This window comes from Carettochelys insculpta, chromosome 8, assembly GCF_033958435.1.
Source record: "Carettochelys insculpta isolate YL-2023 chromosome 8, ASM3395843v1, whole genome shotgun sequence".
Lineage (NCBI taxonomy): Eukaryota > Metazoa > Chordata > Testudines > Carettochelyidae > Carettochelys > Carettochelys insculpta.
In genome coordinates, this window is record NC_134144.1 from 44,797,939 (window position 1) to 44,818,735 (window position 20,797).

The window sequence follows — 20,797 nt, forward strand, 5'->3', positions numbered from 1 at the left end:
CCAGGCGGATTGAGAGTCTAGGCTTTCCCCTGAAAAATCTCTTTTGTAACGGTTTCTTCTGATTCTCTTGTCTGTTTAAATACAAAGAATGTGTTAGTTTTGCAGACCTGTTGTCTATTTAATGTGAGATATTAAGTTTATGATGTTTAAAATAGCATTTAAATGATAAATTGCCATTTTAAGAGTGTAAGAGTCTCAAAAATCATCGCAAACAAGACTTAGAATGGATCATAAAGCTGAGGCCTGAGTCAGAGCCCACTGAAGTTATGGCAAAGTGAAAGCAGTGCATTCTGGGTCAGACTGTAAGTTAAGTAAAAAATCCAAACAACAAAGAACCTTTTAGCCATTTGAGGAACTAGAGGTCACAATTTGTATTTCTCTGTGTTGATGAACAAATACATAGGAAGAATACAGTACGTATAGTAATTCAGAGTTAAATTAAATTTGGACCAATGATATGTATTCTTTTTTATAAGCTGCCTACATCTGTGTGTGCTGAGGCCTAATGAAGAGCAATAATGCCACAAATGCTGATTTGCTTTGGTTTGAGTTTGCCTGGTTTTGGTTTTAGGCCATGCTCAAAGACGGGTGTCTTTCTAAACAACCCGATTGGGCCCCAAACTTGCATCCACTTAGTGAGCAGTTCCACCATTACAATAATTTAATTTTTCTTCTCAGAAGGGTTTGTGTGGCCTGTGCCTTTGTATTGCAGTCATACATATTTTCCATTTTACCCCCTTTCTCAGATATATAAATGAAACCACATCCCAGCTAGAACTGGATACTGAACCAATTACAGTACAGGCCTTGTTGAAAGGAGTTGGTGTAAATGAGGTTCACTGAGACCCGCTGGGGCTACTTGTGATTACACACCAAAATTTTTATACCGGTAGAGTGATCTAATGTGCAAAGTGTATGTTTTCAAGATAAGGCATCAATTTTATATGAATGTGTATGCAGTAAAATCCCTTTATCTATTATATGAGATAGTTTGTGCCTCTCTCTGCCTGCCTGTGAGTCGTTTGTTTACAAACTCCTCCTAAATGGTAAGAGCTAGGACCACCAATTTGGTATGCAGCTTCCTCTTATCCCAGTATCCACTGCTGTGAACTCCCCCTACTCAACCTCCTACACTGACTCCTGATCTCCCCTCACCTGAGTACCTCCTTAGACACACAAGTAATTCTGGGTAAATGTGCTAGTAGGACCAAAAGTCTACACTGTAACTGGCTTCAGGGTTTTGCTAACTATGGATTCAAACTTTCAGTTTGGAATTTTCATTCCATTTCCTTATAAACAGTTTTATTTATATATAAATTCACCACACAGCAACACTCTATGTCTGCCTATATGTATCGATACACAGAAACAAATGCATAAGGCATTCACTTTGTGTGTCAGTGGGGTATCATTTTTCTTCAGTGATTCAGGAAAAAGGCATTATCCAGTAATTCCATTTGATTATATAACCCAAGGCGCTTTTTGATAAAAATTGAGATCAGACGCTGAGGCCGTTGCTGAAATTCTACTAGAACTTCATGGGCTGCCTTGATCTGGTCACTTTCAAGTCGGTTAAGGAGTGTCACACAGACGACAGCTGCTGTAACAAAAACAAAAGTGCCCCTTTAAGTAATTTGTGATATACCAAATATCACACACAGAACACCAGCTTCAGAAACTGCTGGATCAGTTCTCCAAAGCATGCAAGGACTTTGGGCTTTCCATCAGCCTAAAGAAGACAAACGTACTTGCTCAGGATGTTGCTGAACCTCCATCAATCAGCACTGACAACTATACATTAGAGGTCGTCCATGAGTTCGTTTACCTCGGGTCCACCATCACTGACACCCTGTCATTGGAGACTGAGCTAAATAGGAGGATTGGAAAAGCAGCCACAACTCTGTCCAGACTCAGCAATAGAGTGTGGAATAACATCAAGTTGTATACCCACACCAAAATGCAAGTCTACAGAGCCTGCATCCTCAGCACCCTCCTTTACGGCAGCAAGTCTTGGACCCCGTACGCCCGCCAGGAAAAGAGGCTGAAAGTCTTCCACTTGCGCTGCCTCAGGCACATCCTTGGAATATCATGGAAGGACAGAGTGTCCAACACTGCCATCCTTGAGCAAGCTGGAATCCCAACCATTCACAGCCTCCTCAGGCAGTGGCAGCTCCGCTGGCTTGGCCACGTCCACAGGATGAATGATGGAAGGATCCCAAAAGACATCCTGTATGGCAAGCTACCCTCTGGCAAAAGACCTCCTGGACGCCCCCAGTTGCGCTACAAAGATGTTTGCAAGAGGGACCTCAGGGAGGTAGACATTCAGCCGGACAGCTGGGAGGAGCTGGCAGACGATTGCAGCAGATGGAGGCAGGAACTACACAAGGGCCTTCAGAAGGGTGAGATGAGGATCAGACAGCTAGCAGAGGAGAAGCAAGCCCACAGAAAGCACAGTAAGGACCTGCCAGACCCCCATTACACATGCAACAGATGCAGCAAGGACTGTCACTCTCATGTGCTCCCTCCAAGTCATAGCTGATGCTGCAAATGATGATCCCAAATGGAACTACGAAGGGCGCGATCCATAGTCTACGTAGACTGAAGGATGCCTACTACTACTACCAAATATGCACAGCATTTGCTACAGTAAATGATTAGGTTCCGAGGCACATGTAGGTAATGTTAGTTTATTGGGGGGCCCAAGTTAAATGAAGGGCTTAATATATTTCCCTGGAAGGATGTATGCTGCACTCCCTTAAAGGGGCAGCTGTACTGGAGAAGCAGAGGCAGCATCCTCACAAGCACCCTTCCTTTGCAGTTCTGCAACAGCAATCTTTAAGGTTTATCCTGAGCTCCTTACAAGCTCAGTTGGCCGAGGTTGCCTGGCAAATTCATTCTTCATGCTGCACTGAAAATATGACCCACAATAGCTGCGTCTACACGTGCACGCTACTTCGAAGTAGCGGCACCAACTTCGACGTTAGGCGGCGAGACGTCGAAGTCGCTAACCTCATGAGGAGATAGGAATAGCGCCCTACTTCGACGTTGAACGTTGAAGTAGGGACCGTGTAGACGATCCGCGTCCCACAACATTGAAATTGCTGGGTCCTCCATGGCGGCCATCAGCTGTGGGGTTGAGAGATGCTCTCTCTCCAGCCCCTGTGGGGCTCTACGGTCACCGTGGGCAGCAGCCCTTAGCCCAGGGCTTCTGGCTGCTTCTGCGGCAGCTGGGGATCTATGCTGCAGGCACAGGGTCTGCAACCAGTTGTCAGCTCTGTGTATCTTGTGTTGTTTAGTGCAACTGTGTCTGGGAGGGGCCCTTTAAGGGAGCGGCTGGCTGTTGAGTCCGCCCTGTGACCCTGTCTGCAGCTGTGCCTGGCATCCCTATTTCGATGTGTGCTACTTTGACGTGTAGACGTTCCCTCGCTGCGCCTATTTCGATGTTGGGCTGAGCAACGTCGAAGTTGAACATCGACGTTGCCAGCCCTGGAGGACGTGTAGACGTTATTCATCGAAATAGACTATTTCGATGTCGCAACATCGAAATAAGCTATTTCGATGTTGGCTGCATGTGTAGACGTAGCCAATATGTTATCAGGAGACAACTGATCTTTGCAGCCAGCAAAAGAAAACCAAAGACACAAGCATAGCCAGGAAACTTATCAGAGCAGGGCTGAATGAAATTTTGGTGCTGACAAGTCAGTTTTTAATATGCTCTGCACTTCAAAATAAGCAGTTAAAAGTAAACGTTTTATTAAGCCAGTAGATAAAAAGTGTTAATGTACTGTCTGGTGAAAGAAGCTTGGAATACATTTTCAGTTTTCACATTGTGCAAATCCCAGAGGGTGTGTGAAAGTGTACAAGAACATGCACGATAAGGGAATGGTCCATGACACAAAGTCTTACCTTTAAGACCACAAAGTCCACATATAGCAGCAAATACTGTTGACTCCATTTCAATATTTCTAACACCAGCATCATAAGCTCTTTTCAAATATTCCAGCTTTTTTTCTTTGGAAAAAGAACACAATGCTCCATCTAAACGTCCCTGACCTGGGGGGAAAAAACCAAAAACTAAAAACCTGTGACTGCTCATTCTTTTATACAATAGGGTTTTACAGTCGTAGTAGCACTGACCGGCGTCTCAGGCAATTTCCCCCAAAGTGCAAAATTTGTCTAAATTCTACACATTAAATTGTTGTTTTATTAGTACTAAATAAATTATATTTTATTGCATTTGTCGTGTATTTCTAAAGCCAATCTGCTATGAGAAAATGCAACTGAGTTTACTATAGAAATTTTAACCAAAGTGAGACAAAAAATCGACAACACAGGTGCATTGAGATACGGTGGCAGATTGTCAGTTGTGTAAGTTGGCATAGTTCTGTGAGGCTCTGGCAGATGAAATCTACAAATAGCAAGTTGTTTTAGAAAAGGATTAACAATTTTAGGTACACCTCCCTCTTCTATCATGTGTAGGAAATGGAGATGGAAAAGATCTTTTAATTGACGTTTTAACTCCTTTTTAAAACGGGAGTTGGATAAGGAAAGCAAAGTGGATTAAGAGAATTTTTTTCTTGACATATCTTGTTATCTATCGGGCGTACACATCTGTTTTAATTTCTTCAGATCTCTTAGATGCAGGATCCATTTAGAAAAACAGTTAATCCTGCTCTTGCATAGTCTCAGGGCCTAATCTTGGGTCTGGCCAAGATGCCCCCTTCTCTGGATGCAGGGCCTGAGGGCAGCCATGTTCTCCTAACTAAAGCAGTGTGTAGGTTAGGAAATGGCTGTCAAAGTGATCTAAAAGGTCTGCGTTACTGGTGGCGGTAACATTTAGTAAGGAGAAGAGGAGTGATCCATGCTGAAAAACCAAGGCTTCCTTCAGCTGTGTGCTGTAAGGATAGGTGACCTACAGGATGATTCAGTTTGCTTCACTCAATCTATCAGTCTATCACTGTTGGTCCCTGTGATAGGGCCATACTGATACTGGAAGTATTAACCCAGCTCACATAGCTGAGGAGGCCCCACCCCCTCAGCTCTGCTGAGCATGCTCCAGCTGGAAGCCAGGTATAAAGGCCTGCAGAGCAGTTCACTTCAATGGAGAAGGAAGTGCTACACTGGTTCCCAAGGAGGAACCACCTCCAAGCCAGGATGCTAATGCCAGCCAGGGGAGACTGACATGAACGTGCTGGCCTGGGAAGCTGCTGAGAGAGGCGAGAGGGAGAGCCCAGAGCTAAAGAGACATGGAGAGTTGCATAGGAAGTGGCCAGGGGAGACTTTTGAGGAATGGTAGTCTTGTTGGAACAGCTCGGCATATTTTGCTGGGAGCCCCACTGCGCTGGTGGCATGCAATTCTGCCACTGACAGGGCCTTTGGCTGGGACCTAGTGGAGAGGGCAGGTCAAGTCCCTGTACCCTGTTCACCATTGCCCTCCAAAGTGGTGAATCTGCACCTTGTGCTATTGACTTTGGCTGTTAGGCTTCACAGCCCTGTGAGAGTGGGGTGTTGTTACTGACTTTGGCTGCGCAGCCATGTTGTACTGATAGCTGGGACTGTGGAGGGAGAACCCTCTTGAGTCACACAGTGTTGAGGCCAGCCATGGGGTGGTAGAGTATGTGGCCCTCTCTAGAGCAAGACAGCCATATCAACTCCACGACAGTTCCTAATCTTGCTAATTTAGCAGGTGAGGCCTGATAGTTTTGTTCAAAATTCTCTGTGTTATGTGACGAAAGGATCGAGGCTTTTTGTAAATCCCACGTGTTATTTGTAGTATATGGAGACCAGTTCAGAGGGCTGATAAATTATGCTTAGAAAATAAGTGAATAATTAATTGTGTTAGAGTCTGCTGGGACTTTACATAAGTCTTTAATTGAAGGTCTTAGATTTGCCTATAATAATCTGTACAGCTACAATTCTGTGGCTGTAGCACATCAGCATAGATAGCACCTCTGCTGAAGAATGGATTCCTCCCATTGATGTTGGTATCCACCTTCCCACAAGGCAGTAGTTAGGTCAACAGAAAAATTCTTCTATTGACCCAGCATTTACTACATAGGCACTTAGGTTGGTCTAACTCCATCGCTCCAGGTCAGGGATTTTTTTCCAGCTCTGAGCAACCTAGTTATGCCTGCCAACATAATTTGCTACTGCAGACCAGGTCTCAGAACACTTTCTAACAGCTCTGAAACAGCCTGAAACAACTCAATGGCTCAGAAAAGTCTGTGGGGGAGATGCATAATGCTGTGAGATGGAGCTCAACTCCCACATCTTTGCAATATCATTCTTATGAGTTAGCTTGTAGATTTGATGTTCGATGAGAGAGCATCATCTTGCAGTTTATTATCTCTGTTAAATCTCATTAGTGGGGTGAGAGCAGGTTTATCATCATTAACTAATCTCTCAAGGGGGTAGTTACCAGAGGACAGAAGAGGCTGCTTACCGGATACTGGATCCATATTGCCCAACAACCTTCCTGCTTCTGGGTCTTTAGATAACTTTTTGACTAAATCGGAAAGGGAATTGATTTGGGACAGAAAGCATTGGAGCACTTTATATGCCTTTAGGTCTGAAAGTCTGGATCTGTGCAGGAGCATGGGGAGCCCACAATGTGGAGGAGCACAATTCCTCTAGGGCAGAGCAGGGCAAAATACAGTCCATGGGTCACATCTAGTCTGCCAAGCCACTGGATCTGGCCCATAGGCACAGAGGGAACCTCTGTCAGGTCCCCTGCCTGCCCTACCCCCACGTGCAGCTCAGAGAAGCCGGAAGCAGCAGCCTCTTTGCCTTTGAACAGCTGTGAACCAGGGGGAGGAGGGGTGCGGAGGGCCATCATGCACTGTACCTGCCCCCAGCGAAATCTTCCAGCTCTCATTGGCCAGTTTCCAGCTAGTGGGAGCTGCCTGTTTGAAGAACAGGCAGCACCTGAAGTACCCCTCCTCCACTCCCCTTGGGCTCACAGATGCACATGGCCCTGCAGCTGGCTGCTCTGAGCTGCCTGTTTGGGCATGGAAGGCAGGGAACCCACTTGGCTGCTGGCCAGGAGCCTCCCAGGTAAGTGTCTCCTGGCCAGAGCCTGCCTCTGGCACCCCACCCCTCTGTCTTCCAGCTCCACTCTCTGCCCCCATCCGGTTCTCATGTCCCCTCCCAGACCCTGCAGCCCAGTCTCCTGCCCCAGGTCACAACTCCCTCCTTTACCCAAACTCCCCACACCTCCACATACCACACGCCCTCCTGTAGCCCAGTCCTTTACCCCAGCTTCCTCCCGCACCCACCTTCCATCCCAGACCCCACATCCCTTCCACCAATATTGTGGAACAGTGCAGCCCTTGACAATTTACCAAATTCTTGGAGTGCCCAATGCCATCAAAAATGATTGTCCACCCCTGCTCTAGAGGTTTCTGCCGCTGTAGAGAGGACACATGCACATCTCTTACAAGTGAGGCTGAATTCAGGCAATTACCTCATAGAACTACAGCTCCTGCTGAGTGACCTGTCTTACTAGCTTCACTCACTGTCCTTATTAGCATTTTAGAACTGAATTTTGATCTTCAAAGAAAGAACCCTTCTTTCTTGTGCTTATGCTTCTCAGTTAGGTGATATGTCCTTGGCTCAGGCATATGAACACCTATAATTTTACTCACCTGGACAAACCTTTGAATTTTATAGTCGTTTCTACTGTTAATCCTCTCAAATAGCTTTTTATTTAAGTGAAACATGGCCTTCAGCAACACACAGATGGCCGCATTTTCAAGCAGAGCCAAAGGTTTATAAATAGTCCTCCAATTATTAATTCTCCATTTATTCTGTTTCATCCACTTTGCAATCAGCATTTAATTTTTTAAAGGAAACAGTTCCAGCGTCTTGCTAAGGCCACACACTTTCTGACATTCTCTTCTGTTTGGTAATTCTGAAGCTATATTCCTGTCATAGGAAGTAACTTAGTGTAACCCATCTGTTAAAATTATGTTAAGATTATAGGCAAGGGGCTGTTAACTGTAACTGCTACTGTTGTGTGTCTGTTGCTTTCATAGATTGACTGAGCATATGCTGGTTTCAGTGGCTGAGGGACAGCAGGAAGTGCTATCCGGGGAATCCAATACTTTCCTAAGGGAGAGAGTGCTGTCCAGAATTCGTTGTAATGCTTGATTTACTGTCGTGGTAATAATAATATTTTCTTTGCAGCTGTGTTGTTGTTACAAAATTTGACTAAGTGACAGCTGCAACAGAGGCCAGTTACACTGTGGTTAATGATTCTGTTAATTGGTATGACATTATGAAATAGTTCCATTTCTGACCTGTAAACAAGTCTCTAACGTATATGATGGGTCAATCAAATCCTAAAGTGTTTAGTACATACAAAGACAACTGTGCCAATGACTGCACGGGTCATTTTGCCTGAGCAAGTCTTTCAAGATCTGGTTTTATATTTGGAAAAAAAAAAGAGGGAGAGAGAGAGAGAGAGAGAGAGAGAGAGAAAATTAGAGATACTCCTCACCTTCATAAAAGTCATAGGTACACATAGTATGCCCAATAATTGTTGGAAAGTCCTGAATCTCTTTGCTGCAGTTCAGTAGCTCCTCAGCAAGGTCCATGTCAAGTTCTGTGCTTCTTACAACTACATTATCCAGTATCACCTGCTCAAAGCGAGCCTTAAAAAATGAATCCACTGCAGTGTCTGTTATTACAATAGTTCCAGGTTCAATGCCTGCAGAATTGCAGATTGGGGACAGGTTAATGCCACGTAATATTTATAATTTATATTATATTCTAATTTATTATGGTAAAATCTTAATAAGTATGAATGTTTATTGGCAATATGAGAGAACCGCTCAAATACATACAAAATTCAACTCAGCTAGTGCACAGGAATGGACATAAAGGGTTACAAAGGGAATATGTTGGCTAAATGGTATTTATTACTTCTAACACAGAGGAGGCAAGGAAGATTCATGTGTAATTATTGGTCTGTATGTATGATTTGCCTGTGTTCTAATGCACATTTGATTAGGATGAAAAGACAGGCATGTTTATTTTTAAATAAATCCCCATCTTTTTCCCAAAACTGTATCTTAAGCCCTGTACTGATCAAAGGTAAAGGGGAATCTCATCTACTTTGTTCACTAGGAGCTTTGGGAGTTTTGAGCAGATCAGCTTTCTGTCCGACTACTGCCATGATGTTCTAATGATCTTCTATGCAGGGCAGCGGAGCCACATGTGAGTTCCTAAGATGTCCATGGACTGGTTAAAGTGCTTTACTGCTTCTCCTCAATTTGGGTTTAATCCTCAAGGGTTTATGCAGTCAAAGCTCTCATAGGAGGAAATGGGAGTTTTGCTTGCATCCAGACTGACTGGCCAGGCCTGCTTTATTTTCTTTACATAGTTACTCCAATTCCTCTGAGAGTTGGTCTGAATTCATATTTTCTGAACCTCAGGTTAGTGGGATCATTAATATTAACTGAGCACTTCCATTATGAAAGAGAGATTTCTTAGTCCCCATTCCTTGCCTATCCTTTCCATTCATCCTTAGACCATAAGTTCTCCCAGAAGAAACTATCTCGCCATACATAGTTGTATAAAACCCCATACAATGGGGACCCAATCCTGATTAGGACCTAAGGGCCTGATGTACAAAACAGATTAATTTTTTTTTTTTTTTAACTGAGTGAAAGGTGTTCTATTGGCACTGAAACTTTCCATGCATGTATCAGCTTATGGGGTGAGTATCTGGGGAAATAAGAGTAAACTTCTCTCACTTGATTTGGGTCTGGAAAAAGCATTATTCAGATGTATTAGATTCCAGATATTATATATTATAAAAGTGTATGTTTTTGCTATGCCAGTCATTGACCTGAAATAAAATCTCTTCTTGTTGTTGGATGTTTGAAGACCACCCTCCCCACCCCCACACGTGAAAAGCTCTTAATAACTTGCTTTATTGCTTAGCTGTGTTTAATTAAACATCCTTTCCATGTGGCAGAAGCAAAGCTGGTAGCTCACCTAAGCCCCCAGAAGTACCGATGCGTATCATAGTAACATCACGGCATTTTGCATGGTGTAATAATTTGATTATTTCATGAAGCATAATAGAAATGGAAGGGATACCCATTCCATGCTGTTGAGAGGAAAGAAAATGAAGACATCATTAATCATCATTTTGTTTAAGCTGATACACATTTTAAACATTTTTTTAAAATATTACTGTATAGCCAGAGGTTTCCTGGTCCCATTGATGTCATTGAGATATTTCTGTGGGAGAAACAGATTCTGAATCATACTTTCATGGACTGGAGTATCCATTTGAGGGGCCAGATCCTCTGAACTACTCTCTCTAATCAACGTGACAGCATGGCACCAGGTGAGGTTACACTGCTGATGGTTCTCTATAGGCACCTCCTGTGCTCTCTATCCACATACTTTTTACAAGGTGAACACCACATAGATGGAGTCCACAGGGAACAGTTCCTAGGGTTGTTTCCCCAGATGTAATAGGGAAAAGTGACACATAGAAAGCTCATTTGTGTGGGGAGTGTATTATGTACTGTCATGCTTGGGAGCACATCCTTGTAAATTTCTCCTTAGCTACCTCATTATCCATTTTCAAATCCCTCCTCAAAACTTGCCTACAAAAACATGACATGGCTAGGCTGCTGGTGCGCTGAGACCATTGGCTAGCATGGTGACCAACACTTTGCTTGTTCACTTTCACTGCCCTGTTCATGTCCATCTGTTGTCTCTTGTCTGATTCTGAGATTGTATGTCAATTGGGGCAGGGACTGTCTTCCTGTTCTGTGTTTGTATCTAGCAGAGTAGGGTCTGTTCCATGACTAGGGCTTTTCGGTGTGGTTCTAATACCCAGAAAAGTCAATATAATGTTATGTTTGGAGCCTGCCAGGCACAACTGGACCCCAATATCAGTTGGGGTCCCTAGGCACTATTGTAATGTAAATAATAGAAATGACTATTGCAGCAATGGAGAGGCTGTGACCCACCCAGAGTTGTTATCACTACATGGACATCAAACCATTACAAATTCTCTTCTTTCCCTTACTTACACTGCACTGGCAGTACTGAGTATCCCTGAAGACAACATAGCTGGCAATGACAAGACCACCATAGGATCACGGTTTGAGAAGGCTCTGCCTGAGGGCCTTCCCTGGTCTGTAGTCCCTTCTCTGGCATTTCTTCTGTCTGACTTCCTGGAGAAAGATGCAGCCTTCTCCTGCAGCATGTCCAGCAGCCTTTACCTGGGATTCTGACCTCCTTTGAACTGGTTCCTCCAGTCAGTGCATGCTCAGCAGATCTGGAGGGGTGAGGCTACCTGTGTCCAGTATTGCCTTTGAAACCCTTTGGGTCCAGTGTTGGGCTTGTGATCCTCATCACACAGTACCTGGGGCTATTGGCAGCCATCCTACTTTAGAGAATGATTTGGGCTTCACTAACTTACATCAGGGGAACCAGCTCAACCTACAGCTGGGGCAGCTCTCCTGATCTACACAGCACAATCTTCCACTGCCAAATTATTATTGTTATTTTGTCTTCCCTTCTCTTTATCACCTATTCTTTGGCTCAGTCAGATGCTTCATCTTGTCTTAAGCCTTGTCTGATTATCAGGCTTCCACTGGTTTAATTAATAGTGTGTTTTACAACTAGTTCAGCGGAAATAGTATACAATTGTGTATTATAGTAGCCTAGTGAAGGGGGCATGTACATGGGCATTTGGGTCTGTGCTTTTGTGTTCCCCAGGGGCTAAGGCCCAGCAAGGATCAGCCTGCAGCCTGTCAAACCAACACCTGGGGCTAATTAAGCACCTGCAGCCAATCAAGGCCTGTGGAGCCCTTGAAAAAGGCTTCCCTCAGGTAAGGAGGGAGGAAGAGAAAGGGGGTGGACCAGGAAGGAGGAAATGTCTGGGGAGGGGGGCGGGAGAGTGTGAGCAAGCGAGCGCACGCCCTGCAAGAGAGAGAGCTTGCTGGAGGTACTGGGGAAAGTGTCTGGGGAAGTGGCCCAGGGAGGAAGCTGTTGCCCTTTGGGCTGAGGGACACAGCCCCTCCAGCAGCAGCTGCCCAGGATCCCTGGGCTGGAACCTGGATTGAGTGGGAGGGGACTGGGTTCCTCCCAGACTGCCTCCCACACTCCCCAGGACAGCTTGGAAGGAGCAGGGGGAGCCTCAACGTTCAAGTGGGGATTTCCTCTACTTATGACTGTGCCTATGATGAGTATAGTTCAGTAGGCTGTGCCCTGCGCTGGAGGCAGAGCGAAAAGGGACACAGCCAGCCTCTGAGGCGTTACCTTAACCACCCCAAAGCACAGGGCCCACAAGGGATCACTCGGGACTTTGTCACAGTACAGACAAGGCCTTATACAAGGATTGTATCATGAGAGTGTTGCAGTTGTTACTGAATTTTAGAATGACTGAGCAATAATAAAAATGTTATTTCCTCTTTGTTTTTCCCAGTGCCCTGTCTTTTTTTCTGGGGTTTAGGCTCCTGTCCTGCAAACATGTAGCTTCATGCAAGTGAGTGGTCCTCTTGACTTCTCATGTGAGTAAAACTAGGACTACTCAGATAAGTAAAATGATTAGATGTGTGGTGTTGTAGGAATAAGATTTTATATGGCTCCAAATGATTTCTGTTGACCCATAAACAACAACAAAATAAGGTTGTCGTCATCATCATCAGGTTTTTTGGGAATGATTGTAATATTTTCAGCTGTATCCCATAGTTTGTGCATAGTACGAATTGGCTTCACCTCTTGAACTTTCAGGTTGGTGAGCTGAACAAAATGTGTCCTCTTTCAGTGGTAATGCAGAGACCTTGCAAACTGAATATGCAGGATGCCAAGAAATATGACATGACTGAAACATAAGAATCCTTTTTTCTTAATATATCATTTTTGGTCCTGATTCAGCTCCTATTGAACCCACGATAAAACTGCCATCCCTTGGAGCAGAAGCAGACTCCAGGCCTATTCCTCTTTTGTCTAAATGTGAACTAGAAGTGTGGAAAAGGAAAAGCCATGAGCAAGTGTGAGCATGTGCTCTAGTCTAGGTAGGCAAAGTTGGGAAATAATGCATAAAAACCAAAAGAAAAGCAACAGCAGATTTTCACTGGCATGATTGCAGTTTAAAATGTCACCTTTTAATGTGATTGAAAGATTTAGTGGTTTTTTGAGGCTAAAGAGGGAAAACTTGCCACTGGATGAGTCCATTATGAAGTAAAAGCACAAGGCAGCTGTAAAGAGCAGGAGATGTGACCTTGTGCAAGGTACTTAACCTTTGTGCCTTGGTCCTGCTGTAAAAGGAGGATAATTACACTTTTCTACCTCATAGAATAGTGAGAAGTTCTAATCAGTCAGCACTTCTGGATCCTCTGATGGCAGAAACAAGAGAGAGGCAGAGACTGGGAGTGGGTGTCTTGATACTTCTAACTTGTCAGGCCCTGAGACAATAAGGCCATGTCTATATGCATGACAGTGCCACGATTATAGTGCCTCAGCTATGCCACTGAACCCTGTAGCATAAACAACAAAGAAAAAAGGGTTTATCGTTTCTTTAGGAACTCCATTTCCAGACGTAAAGGTAGCTTAGTTACTAGAGGTCATGCCCACTTCCACGCTACTGTGGACGATTGACCCGCTCAGTGTTGATCTTCTGCAGTTTTGTTTTTTGCTCGTGCATGAAACAGTGCTTTCTGGGGTCAACATCAACCCCAGAACTCCTTGCAAGCAGTGAGCATTAAGGAAGGTCGATGGGAGAAATGCTCCCATCAACCTTTTTCCATGAGGACAGCAATTGACTGCTGATGTGTAATTTTAGCTACACCAGTTGTGTAGCTAAAATCAACTTATCAGTGGTTGACTGTTATGCCTAGTATAGATATAGCCTTAGTCTATACCAGGAACTAGGCTGGCTTAGCTGTGGTCCTTGCGTGTGTGGATTTGTTACACCTCTGGCCATCATAGCTCTGTCAACCTAAACTGACAGCATAGACGAAGCCTATGTGATATGACGGAAGAAAATTATCTGCTGTGGTACTCACTGTGTTTAAGCTATTAGTCAAGCTGCTGGGTTGTTGAACTATGCTGTAATTTCTATAGGCACTACCCCTACGAAATAACAAATAGGGAATGATGAAAGTGTTAGCTGTTAGGCTCTTTTGGAAGAAAACAAAACTTTTTCCATGAGTTGGAAGTCAGGTCTTTATGGCCTGGGAGATAGGAGCCTTTTATCTGTAGGTCACAGGTTTGAATCCATCTCACATCTGTGCTTCATGGGTTTTGTTACAGTCTGATGGCTTCATTAGGGCCAACATAAAATTAACTTGATAACTGCATCATCTATGACTAGATAGGTCTCCATACAAAAAAATACCATCACAACTGAGGCACTTGTTGGCAGTCACAACATAGAGGCCAAGAAGTGAAGGACATGAAGACTTAACTAGCCTTTCATTCCAACAGGCAATTCCACTAGGTCAGCATACTGTGGGTGATCCTGTAATGCAGTTCCACAGTGTACCTATTCAGTGTCTAGGGGTCTCTATCCAGCACTTTCAGAAACTCTAACTTCACATGAAAGATTTAGGAAAAAAATTACAAAGAAAGTGCTGAATCCTTCAGTTATTGCTGGGCTGAAAATTGAAGTATTTTTGGTATATGATAAAGTACTTACACTAACAGAGAGCACTGGTCCAACCTTGTACATCGAGTACCGATCTGTTCCAGCACAAATATCTTTCAAGTCTTTCCCATCTCCTTCAAGTCCAAGTTCTTTGTGCATGAGCTGAGCAAAAGCTTTCATTCTGTTGGGGCTGCCACCAACACAGACAAACTAGACATAAAACACAAGACTGTCTGTACCATTTTAGCTAAAGAAGGGATCAAGACTCAGTCTGCACTCCTAATGTTCTATTCATTTGTTCTAGTCATGTGGGATCATATATATAAAGGGAGCAAGTATGAAAGTAAAGCAAATGTAAGATGTAATTATCTAGTCTTGCAACTTTTATATGGAAACTCCTTCTAGAAATATTTGGTGTTTTATGATTCCAGCCCCATTACAAGTGCACTGTATATTTTTAAGATATGCCAACACTGTGTTTTAAGAAGACTAACAATCTGATTTATAAGACCTATATCCTAGCTGAATGACTATTGTTCCTATTGTAACCTTGCTAGTGGATCTGAACTTGTACTGATATTAAGTATCTAATATTTATTTGAAGGGCTTAACGGTTAGAGAATGGATCTCAGCTTCAATTCCTGTTTTTGTTAGGTGGTTCTAAGACATATTGTTTCAATGTCCTGGTGTTGCCACAGGCTCCTTTCCAGACTTCCTAGACAAATTACTTTATCCTTTTTGTGACTCAGTTTATTCCTCTAAAAAGGGAATAAAACCTCTTACTACTTTCACAGAACTATTATAAAGTACACTGAAATCCTCAGAAGGGGCTACAGAGTACACACATACATGGGGATGAAGAAAATAAGCTCTCTCTTGTAGGAATGACTGTAGAGCAGTGGTTTTCTGTGTGAACTGGTCTGCTGTGAGAACTGTCCTAATGTGCTCTGAAATGTCATCAATTTCCCTTCACTGTGGCTCTTCCCAGAGCCACCATGAGGGGATGTGCCAATTCCACAGGTCCCAGTTCACACTGAGAGGCAGACAAAATGCTGCTTCCCAGCCCAAAAAAGCTGGCAGGAAGCCCACCCCCAAGCTCAGCTGCGGCAAGGGGGAGAGAGGTAGGGCAGGAGCTTGTTGGAGCTGAGACACAGTGTAAATGCCACGTCTTGGTTCTGCTGGGCTGGCTGGGAGGGGAGCTGCTTTCAGTGGTTACTCATTTACTCAACATCCCTTGTGTGGTATTGAGCAGATATCGAAAATGTGTCTGTGCTCACTGTCTAAAATTGTGTATCCTGTGGTGGGTCTGAAACATTAATCCATCTGATCCTTGATTAGCCTGTTGTAGACACTACTATGTTTCAAACCTCTCTAGTAAGACTGGAGCCATAGTAAATGTAAGTAAGAGGGACACTTATGAGCAATCAATTCAGTTGGAAAAAAGGGTGTGTGTAGTAGTACTGTTTGTCTCATTGAAGTGTGCTGTGTTACTGGAAAGGTTGGGAACCACTGGCGTGGACTATCAGATTAGTTCACTGTTCTAAAAACCCCAAGAAATAAGTTCAAAAAATTCATAAAGTGTTACTGGAGGATTTCACTACCATACAGCTGTGAATTCTTTCATATTAATTCCTGGCCAAGTAAATGAAAAATAACTTCAGTGTAATATATACACTGAATGTAAATTGTTACTATTCCTATGACCAGTAAAGCAGAAACAGATGTTAAAGTAGTTAATGTTCTAATTTATTCTACCAACAGTGTCAACAAGAATTACTGAGTTTTGCTGGAGACACAAAGACAGTAGAATGAGAGGGGGAAAGGGGCAACATTTCACAAAGGACCATATTTTGAAAAATCTAACTCTAAATTTAATTAATTTGTTCCCCTCTGACCATCTTATTTCACATCTGGCTTCTGAGGGCAGATCTAACGTGAAGTTTCAGACCACCAGTGCTGTCTCTAGTGAGTACATGTTTATATTGTAAAACTATTGCACAATTTCCCAGGAAGACAAGAGAAGACTGAGGCCATTGCAGATCTGAAATTAGCTATGCTTGGCAAACTTGTGGGGACAGATGAACCTCTGGGTTGCTGCTAGGCCCTCACTTTCAGATCTACCTTTGTCCCCTGGAAGTGTGAATTAGAGAATTTTAGGGCTTGCCTACATAGGGGATTTAATCCATTTTGAAAATGTGCATGCATGACACACATCATTGTAGTGCATTGACTCCTCGTGTATTGTGAACTCTGCCATCTTCTTTCAAAATGAGCTCACTTTTGCGTGAGGTGAGGTTAATCCAGTCTATTGTTTGTGTGTGAACAAAGATGCAGCAAACTATGTTGGCAGTCCTACAATAGCTCACTCAGCTTTGTGGGGGACCTTTATTGACCTGTCTGTTTACCTGTGTGCTTTCACCAGCTCTGAGGCAAGTTGACCAGCTGTCCCAGCTTCCACTTATAAGCTGCTACAGCTCCAGATTTTGTTTGTTCACTCCTGCTTTCTAGTTTATCCCAACACCTGTGGTAACACTCCAGAAATCACACCACAGGCTTCAAGCAGCCACATTGCTTCATCGAAACCCTGAATGTAACCACTTCCTGGGGAGAAACATCAATGCAGGGAGCAACTGGGGCCAGGCACCAGCATAAAACCTTTTAGGGGGCATGACTTTTCAGCTGCCTGTGAGGAGGTCATGACCAGAATGTTCAATGGTGCCAAATACAGTGCATGAGCCCTTACATTGCCTAAGGGATAATAAGAAAAATCCTTCAGGTGCCATATAACCAGTCAATCTTTCTGAGGAACTGGACAGGATTTTGCATAGCTGTATGATCACCCAGCCTGTGGAGCCTGCTGGCCACCTTCTCTCCTCACTCCTGCCCCTCACCCAGAGAATGACATGCCAAGGCTCATGGGGGTACGAACAGGAAGATGTCAGGAAAGAGCTCTCCCTATACAGCCAGGACCCAGACCCTCCTGTGGGCTAGGTAGGAGAGGAGTCCACTTCCTGTGTTGTAGCAACCAGCTTCAACCTCCAGGCAGCTGCCCAGCCCAGGACTGAAACTGATCCTGTGGAGGGAAACAGCTTGAGAAGGTTATAAAACTATTTTTAAAAATTCAGTATTCAGCTTTTGATTGATGCTGTAGGGCCATGCTTGCTTCAGTTCTGGACACTCCATGGCTACGACCATTGATAGCCCCATGGTCCCTGCCTACCTTCCTAGACCAACCTTGTTCATCGCCCTTCCTCACTTTGTTAACCTTTCCAAAGTGGTGCCTACCATGGCCAGGCCTCTGTCTCATCTAGAGCTTCAGCGACTGCACAATTTCAGTCCTACGCCATGGAAGAAACATGCCTGTGCGCCGATCTTCCTTCCTTCCCTCAGCTGGTGAGTATGAATGCTTCAGACAGTCATTGCAGAACCCTACCTCTTTTTCTTTCCAATTTCAACATGCCTACAGGGGAGAGAACTAAGCAAAGGCTAAGAGAAATGGCTGTGTTTGTTCTGAGATTATGAGCAATAACTAGGGTGTTCAACCCTCCAGAATGGGCCTGGTGTCTCCCAGAATTGTCATCTATCTCCCAGTGACCATTAAAAGTGATCCTGATGTTTTAATAGGATATTATAAGAAAATAACATTACATCGTCGGTGGGGGGGTTGGGGAATCTCCCAGAATAGCTTCAATAATAGCTGGCAACCTTAGGAAGAACTGTATAGCCATCCTCACTGGTATAGCTGGTGACCCCCTTCCACTCCTTCAGTTCTGCAAGGACCATCTTGGTGAATAACTTCACAGCATCTCTCACTTGTCTGCCTTTTCCCTTTTTGAATAAGGACATTCTTTGCCTCTTAATCTTTGGCCACAGCATAACCCCATACAGAGTCAGGAGGGCCAAAAGGACATTGAGAAGGGATTATTAAACAGCTCACCCCCAGATTCACCCTGCTAACCTCTTTGACACCATATAAGCACTTCAAAGACACAGCAACACTAGCCAAGGAACTTAAATCCTGAACATACCCCACCCCCACAAGAAACAATGGTAAAGCCACACGGAGGTAGTACACAGCAAAAAATCCCAGCACCAGCACCACATACAATCTCCAAGGTTCCCCCAAAGCTCAGAACAAACCCAGAGAGGTAAAGGAGGTAGCACATGTTTTAATAAGTAGCTATTGTAACCTTCCTAGAACATGAACAATAACTGCTCATCTTTTTTTTTTTTTTAAATACCCTCAACTGTGATGTGTCCACACTGGTCAAACCTTCTAGAACAGGGCAAACTTGAGAGGAAGAAAAGGGCAACCTCCTGTGGAAATGTTCTTGAACAGTAGCAGAGTCTCCTAAAACCTCAGAAAATGCATAGTGGGGAGGCAGGATCTGAGAACTAACAAAGCTTTCTGGGAGATGGTTGACTAATGCAATGGTTTCCTTGGTAATTGCTCCACTGTCCTTTGCTAGTGCAAAGACCAGGGGTCAGCAACCAAATTAGTAAGAAGAGCCATTTTTTTTTTTTGAATTCAGGAAAAAACTCAGTAATTCAAGAGCTGCAATGTACTTGAATATGAGACAGTCCTTAGTAATGTCAAACCATACTTTTTGTAACCCCTATTTTAAGAACAGTGCACATCATGATTTGCAATGGGACACACATTTACTGGAGGACTTTCACAAACTTTTTACATATTCTATTTCCTCACACTTTACATATGCATCTTTATACTGCTAGCTTCCTGGATTTTGCTCCCAAACCTTCTCTCCATGGAGGACACAAGATTCTGAATAATTTTGTTTTTGAAATCACTGTACAGTTGCTCTAATACTTTGATTAAGTGCTCTTTTATATATTCAGCATCTGTGAATGGCTTTCCTCGTTTCACAATCTCTTGAGTTGCCACAAAGCTAGCCACAGTTATAGTACATGGTGATTTCACCCATTAGTGAATGTACTCTTAATTTGCTTTGCTTTGTAGCTCCTCCACGGCTTTTTTTTCTGGCATGTCCTGCTGGATACTGTTCGGCAAAAGTAGTGTATTTTCTGAGAGATTGCCTCTTGAGGTTGTATGTTTTTGTTGGTGGTGAATTTCTCATTGCAAATGAGACATAAAGGGAGCCCAGCCAAATTCGATATAAAGGCAAAGGAATGGATCCATTCAGTTTGAAATTCTCTGGTTTCATCTTGAATTTTCCTCTCTTTTTGAAGTCATTCCAACCCCACTTTAATTATGCCAATTTTACTTTGTGTTTAATTTCAGTTTTTCTTTCTTAAAATACTTGTTGCCCTTCACAGCAGCAATGCTGCAAGCTTCCTTTTCCTTTTCAAGATCAACACTTTATTAGCAACACGATCAAAACACAAATACAGTATCATGTCCCACAATGCACTGTACGTATTAAAGGGGATATTGTCCAAGTTTTGAGAGCACATATAATTTTCTATTTAGATATGAGTTGTACGTTGTTGGGCTTTTAGATGTTCACCATTTCAGAAGGGTTTTTTTTTAATTTTTCAAGTACAGCATTGGGAGCCACAAAGATGTCCTTAAAGAGCTGCAGGTTGCAGACTCCTGGAAAGACAGTATGAAAGAGAGTGCAATGTAGAGGCAATTCCTGGAGGCAATGTAAATCCAAAATGCCTTGATACAGTGCATATTATTCATAGGGCAGCAGGCAATATTTTCTTTCTGCTGCTTCCAACCTAGTCTGCAAATACCACCATCTACCTTTCAAACAACCAAACACATATTTCACTGTCATTTTGCAGCTACTAAGATAGTAGGTAAACTGTTCCTTCCCTCCTTCTGTCCAAGTGGCCTGGGAATGGCTTCATGAACCAGGGCAGCAGAGGGTAAGCAGCTCTCCCAGGAGCAATGTCCACATTTTTCATGTCCATTCTGTTTCCAGGGGAAAAAGATTCTAGCACTGTAGTCCCTTCTAAACTAATCTGCATTTATGTCTGTAACCATGCCAAAACGGTTGACAAGCTCTTAGGAACATTTTACCAAGGTGCAGCTAAGCTGTGGTGTGGGGCAAACAAGGGTCCCATCAGTTGCCCAATAAAGTTTAGGAACCCCATGCTAGTAAAGTTGTCAGTAATCTCCTGAGCATTACTGTTCTCTATAATTTGGTGCTATGGTACCTCTTTCCTGGCATCACACACAATGACCTCAAC

At 43.6% G+C, this 20,797-nt stretch overlaps 1 protein-coding gene across 7 annotated transcripts in view; it reads right to left on the bottom strand.

Annotated features, from left to right (window-relative positions):
• Window positions 1–289: 289 nt before the first annotated feature.
• UPP2 (uridine phosphorylase 2) overlaps window positions 290–20,797 on the bottom strand; it is a 51,786-nt gene continuing 31,278 nt past the window's right edge. For 4 of the 7 annotated variants that reach the window (XM_075001082.1, XM_075001079.1, XM_075001081.1 and 1 more), the window contains 5 exons: window positions 14,669–14,827; window positions 10,000–10,114; window positions 8,498–8,707; window positions 3,907–4,053; window positions 290–1,600 (listed from right to left, as the gene is read on the bottom strand). In XM_075001082.1, the coding sequence (XP_074857183.1) occupies window positions 1,419–1,600; window positions 3,907–4,053; window positions 8,498–8,707; window positions 10,000–10,114; window positions 14,669–14,797 (783 nt within the window). In that variant the 5' untranslated portion in view covers window positions 14,798–14,827 and the 3' untranslated portion in view covers window positions 290–1,418. Of the gene's footprint in view, window positions 1,601–3,906; window positions 4,054–8,497; window positions 8,708–9,999; window positions 10,115–13,320; window positions 13,330–14,668; window positions 14,828–20,797 lie in introns of those variants that run through there. The other 3 variants (XM_075001080.1, XM_075001085.1, XM_075001084.1) reach the window with 3 other exon arrangements.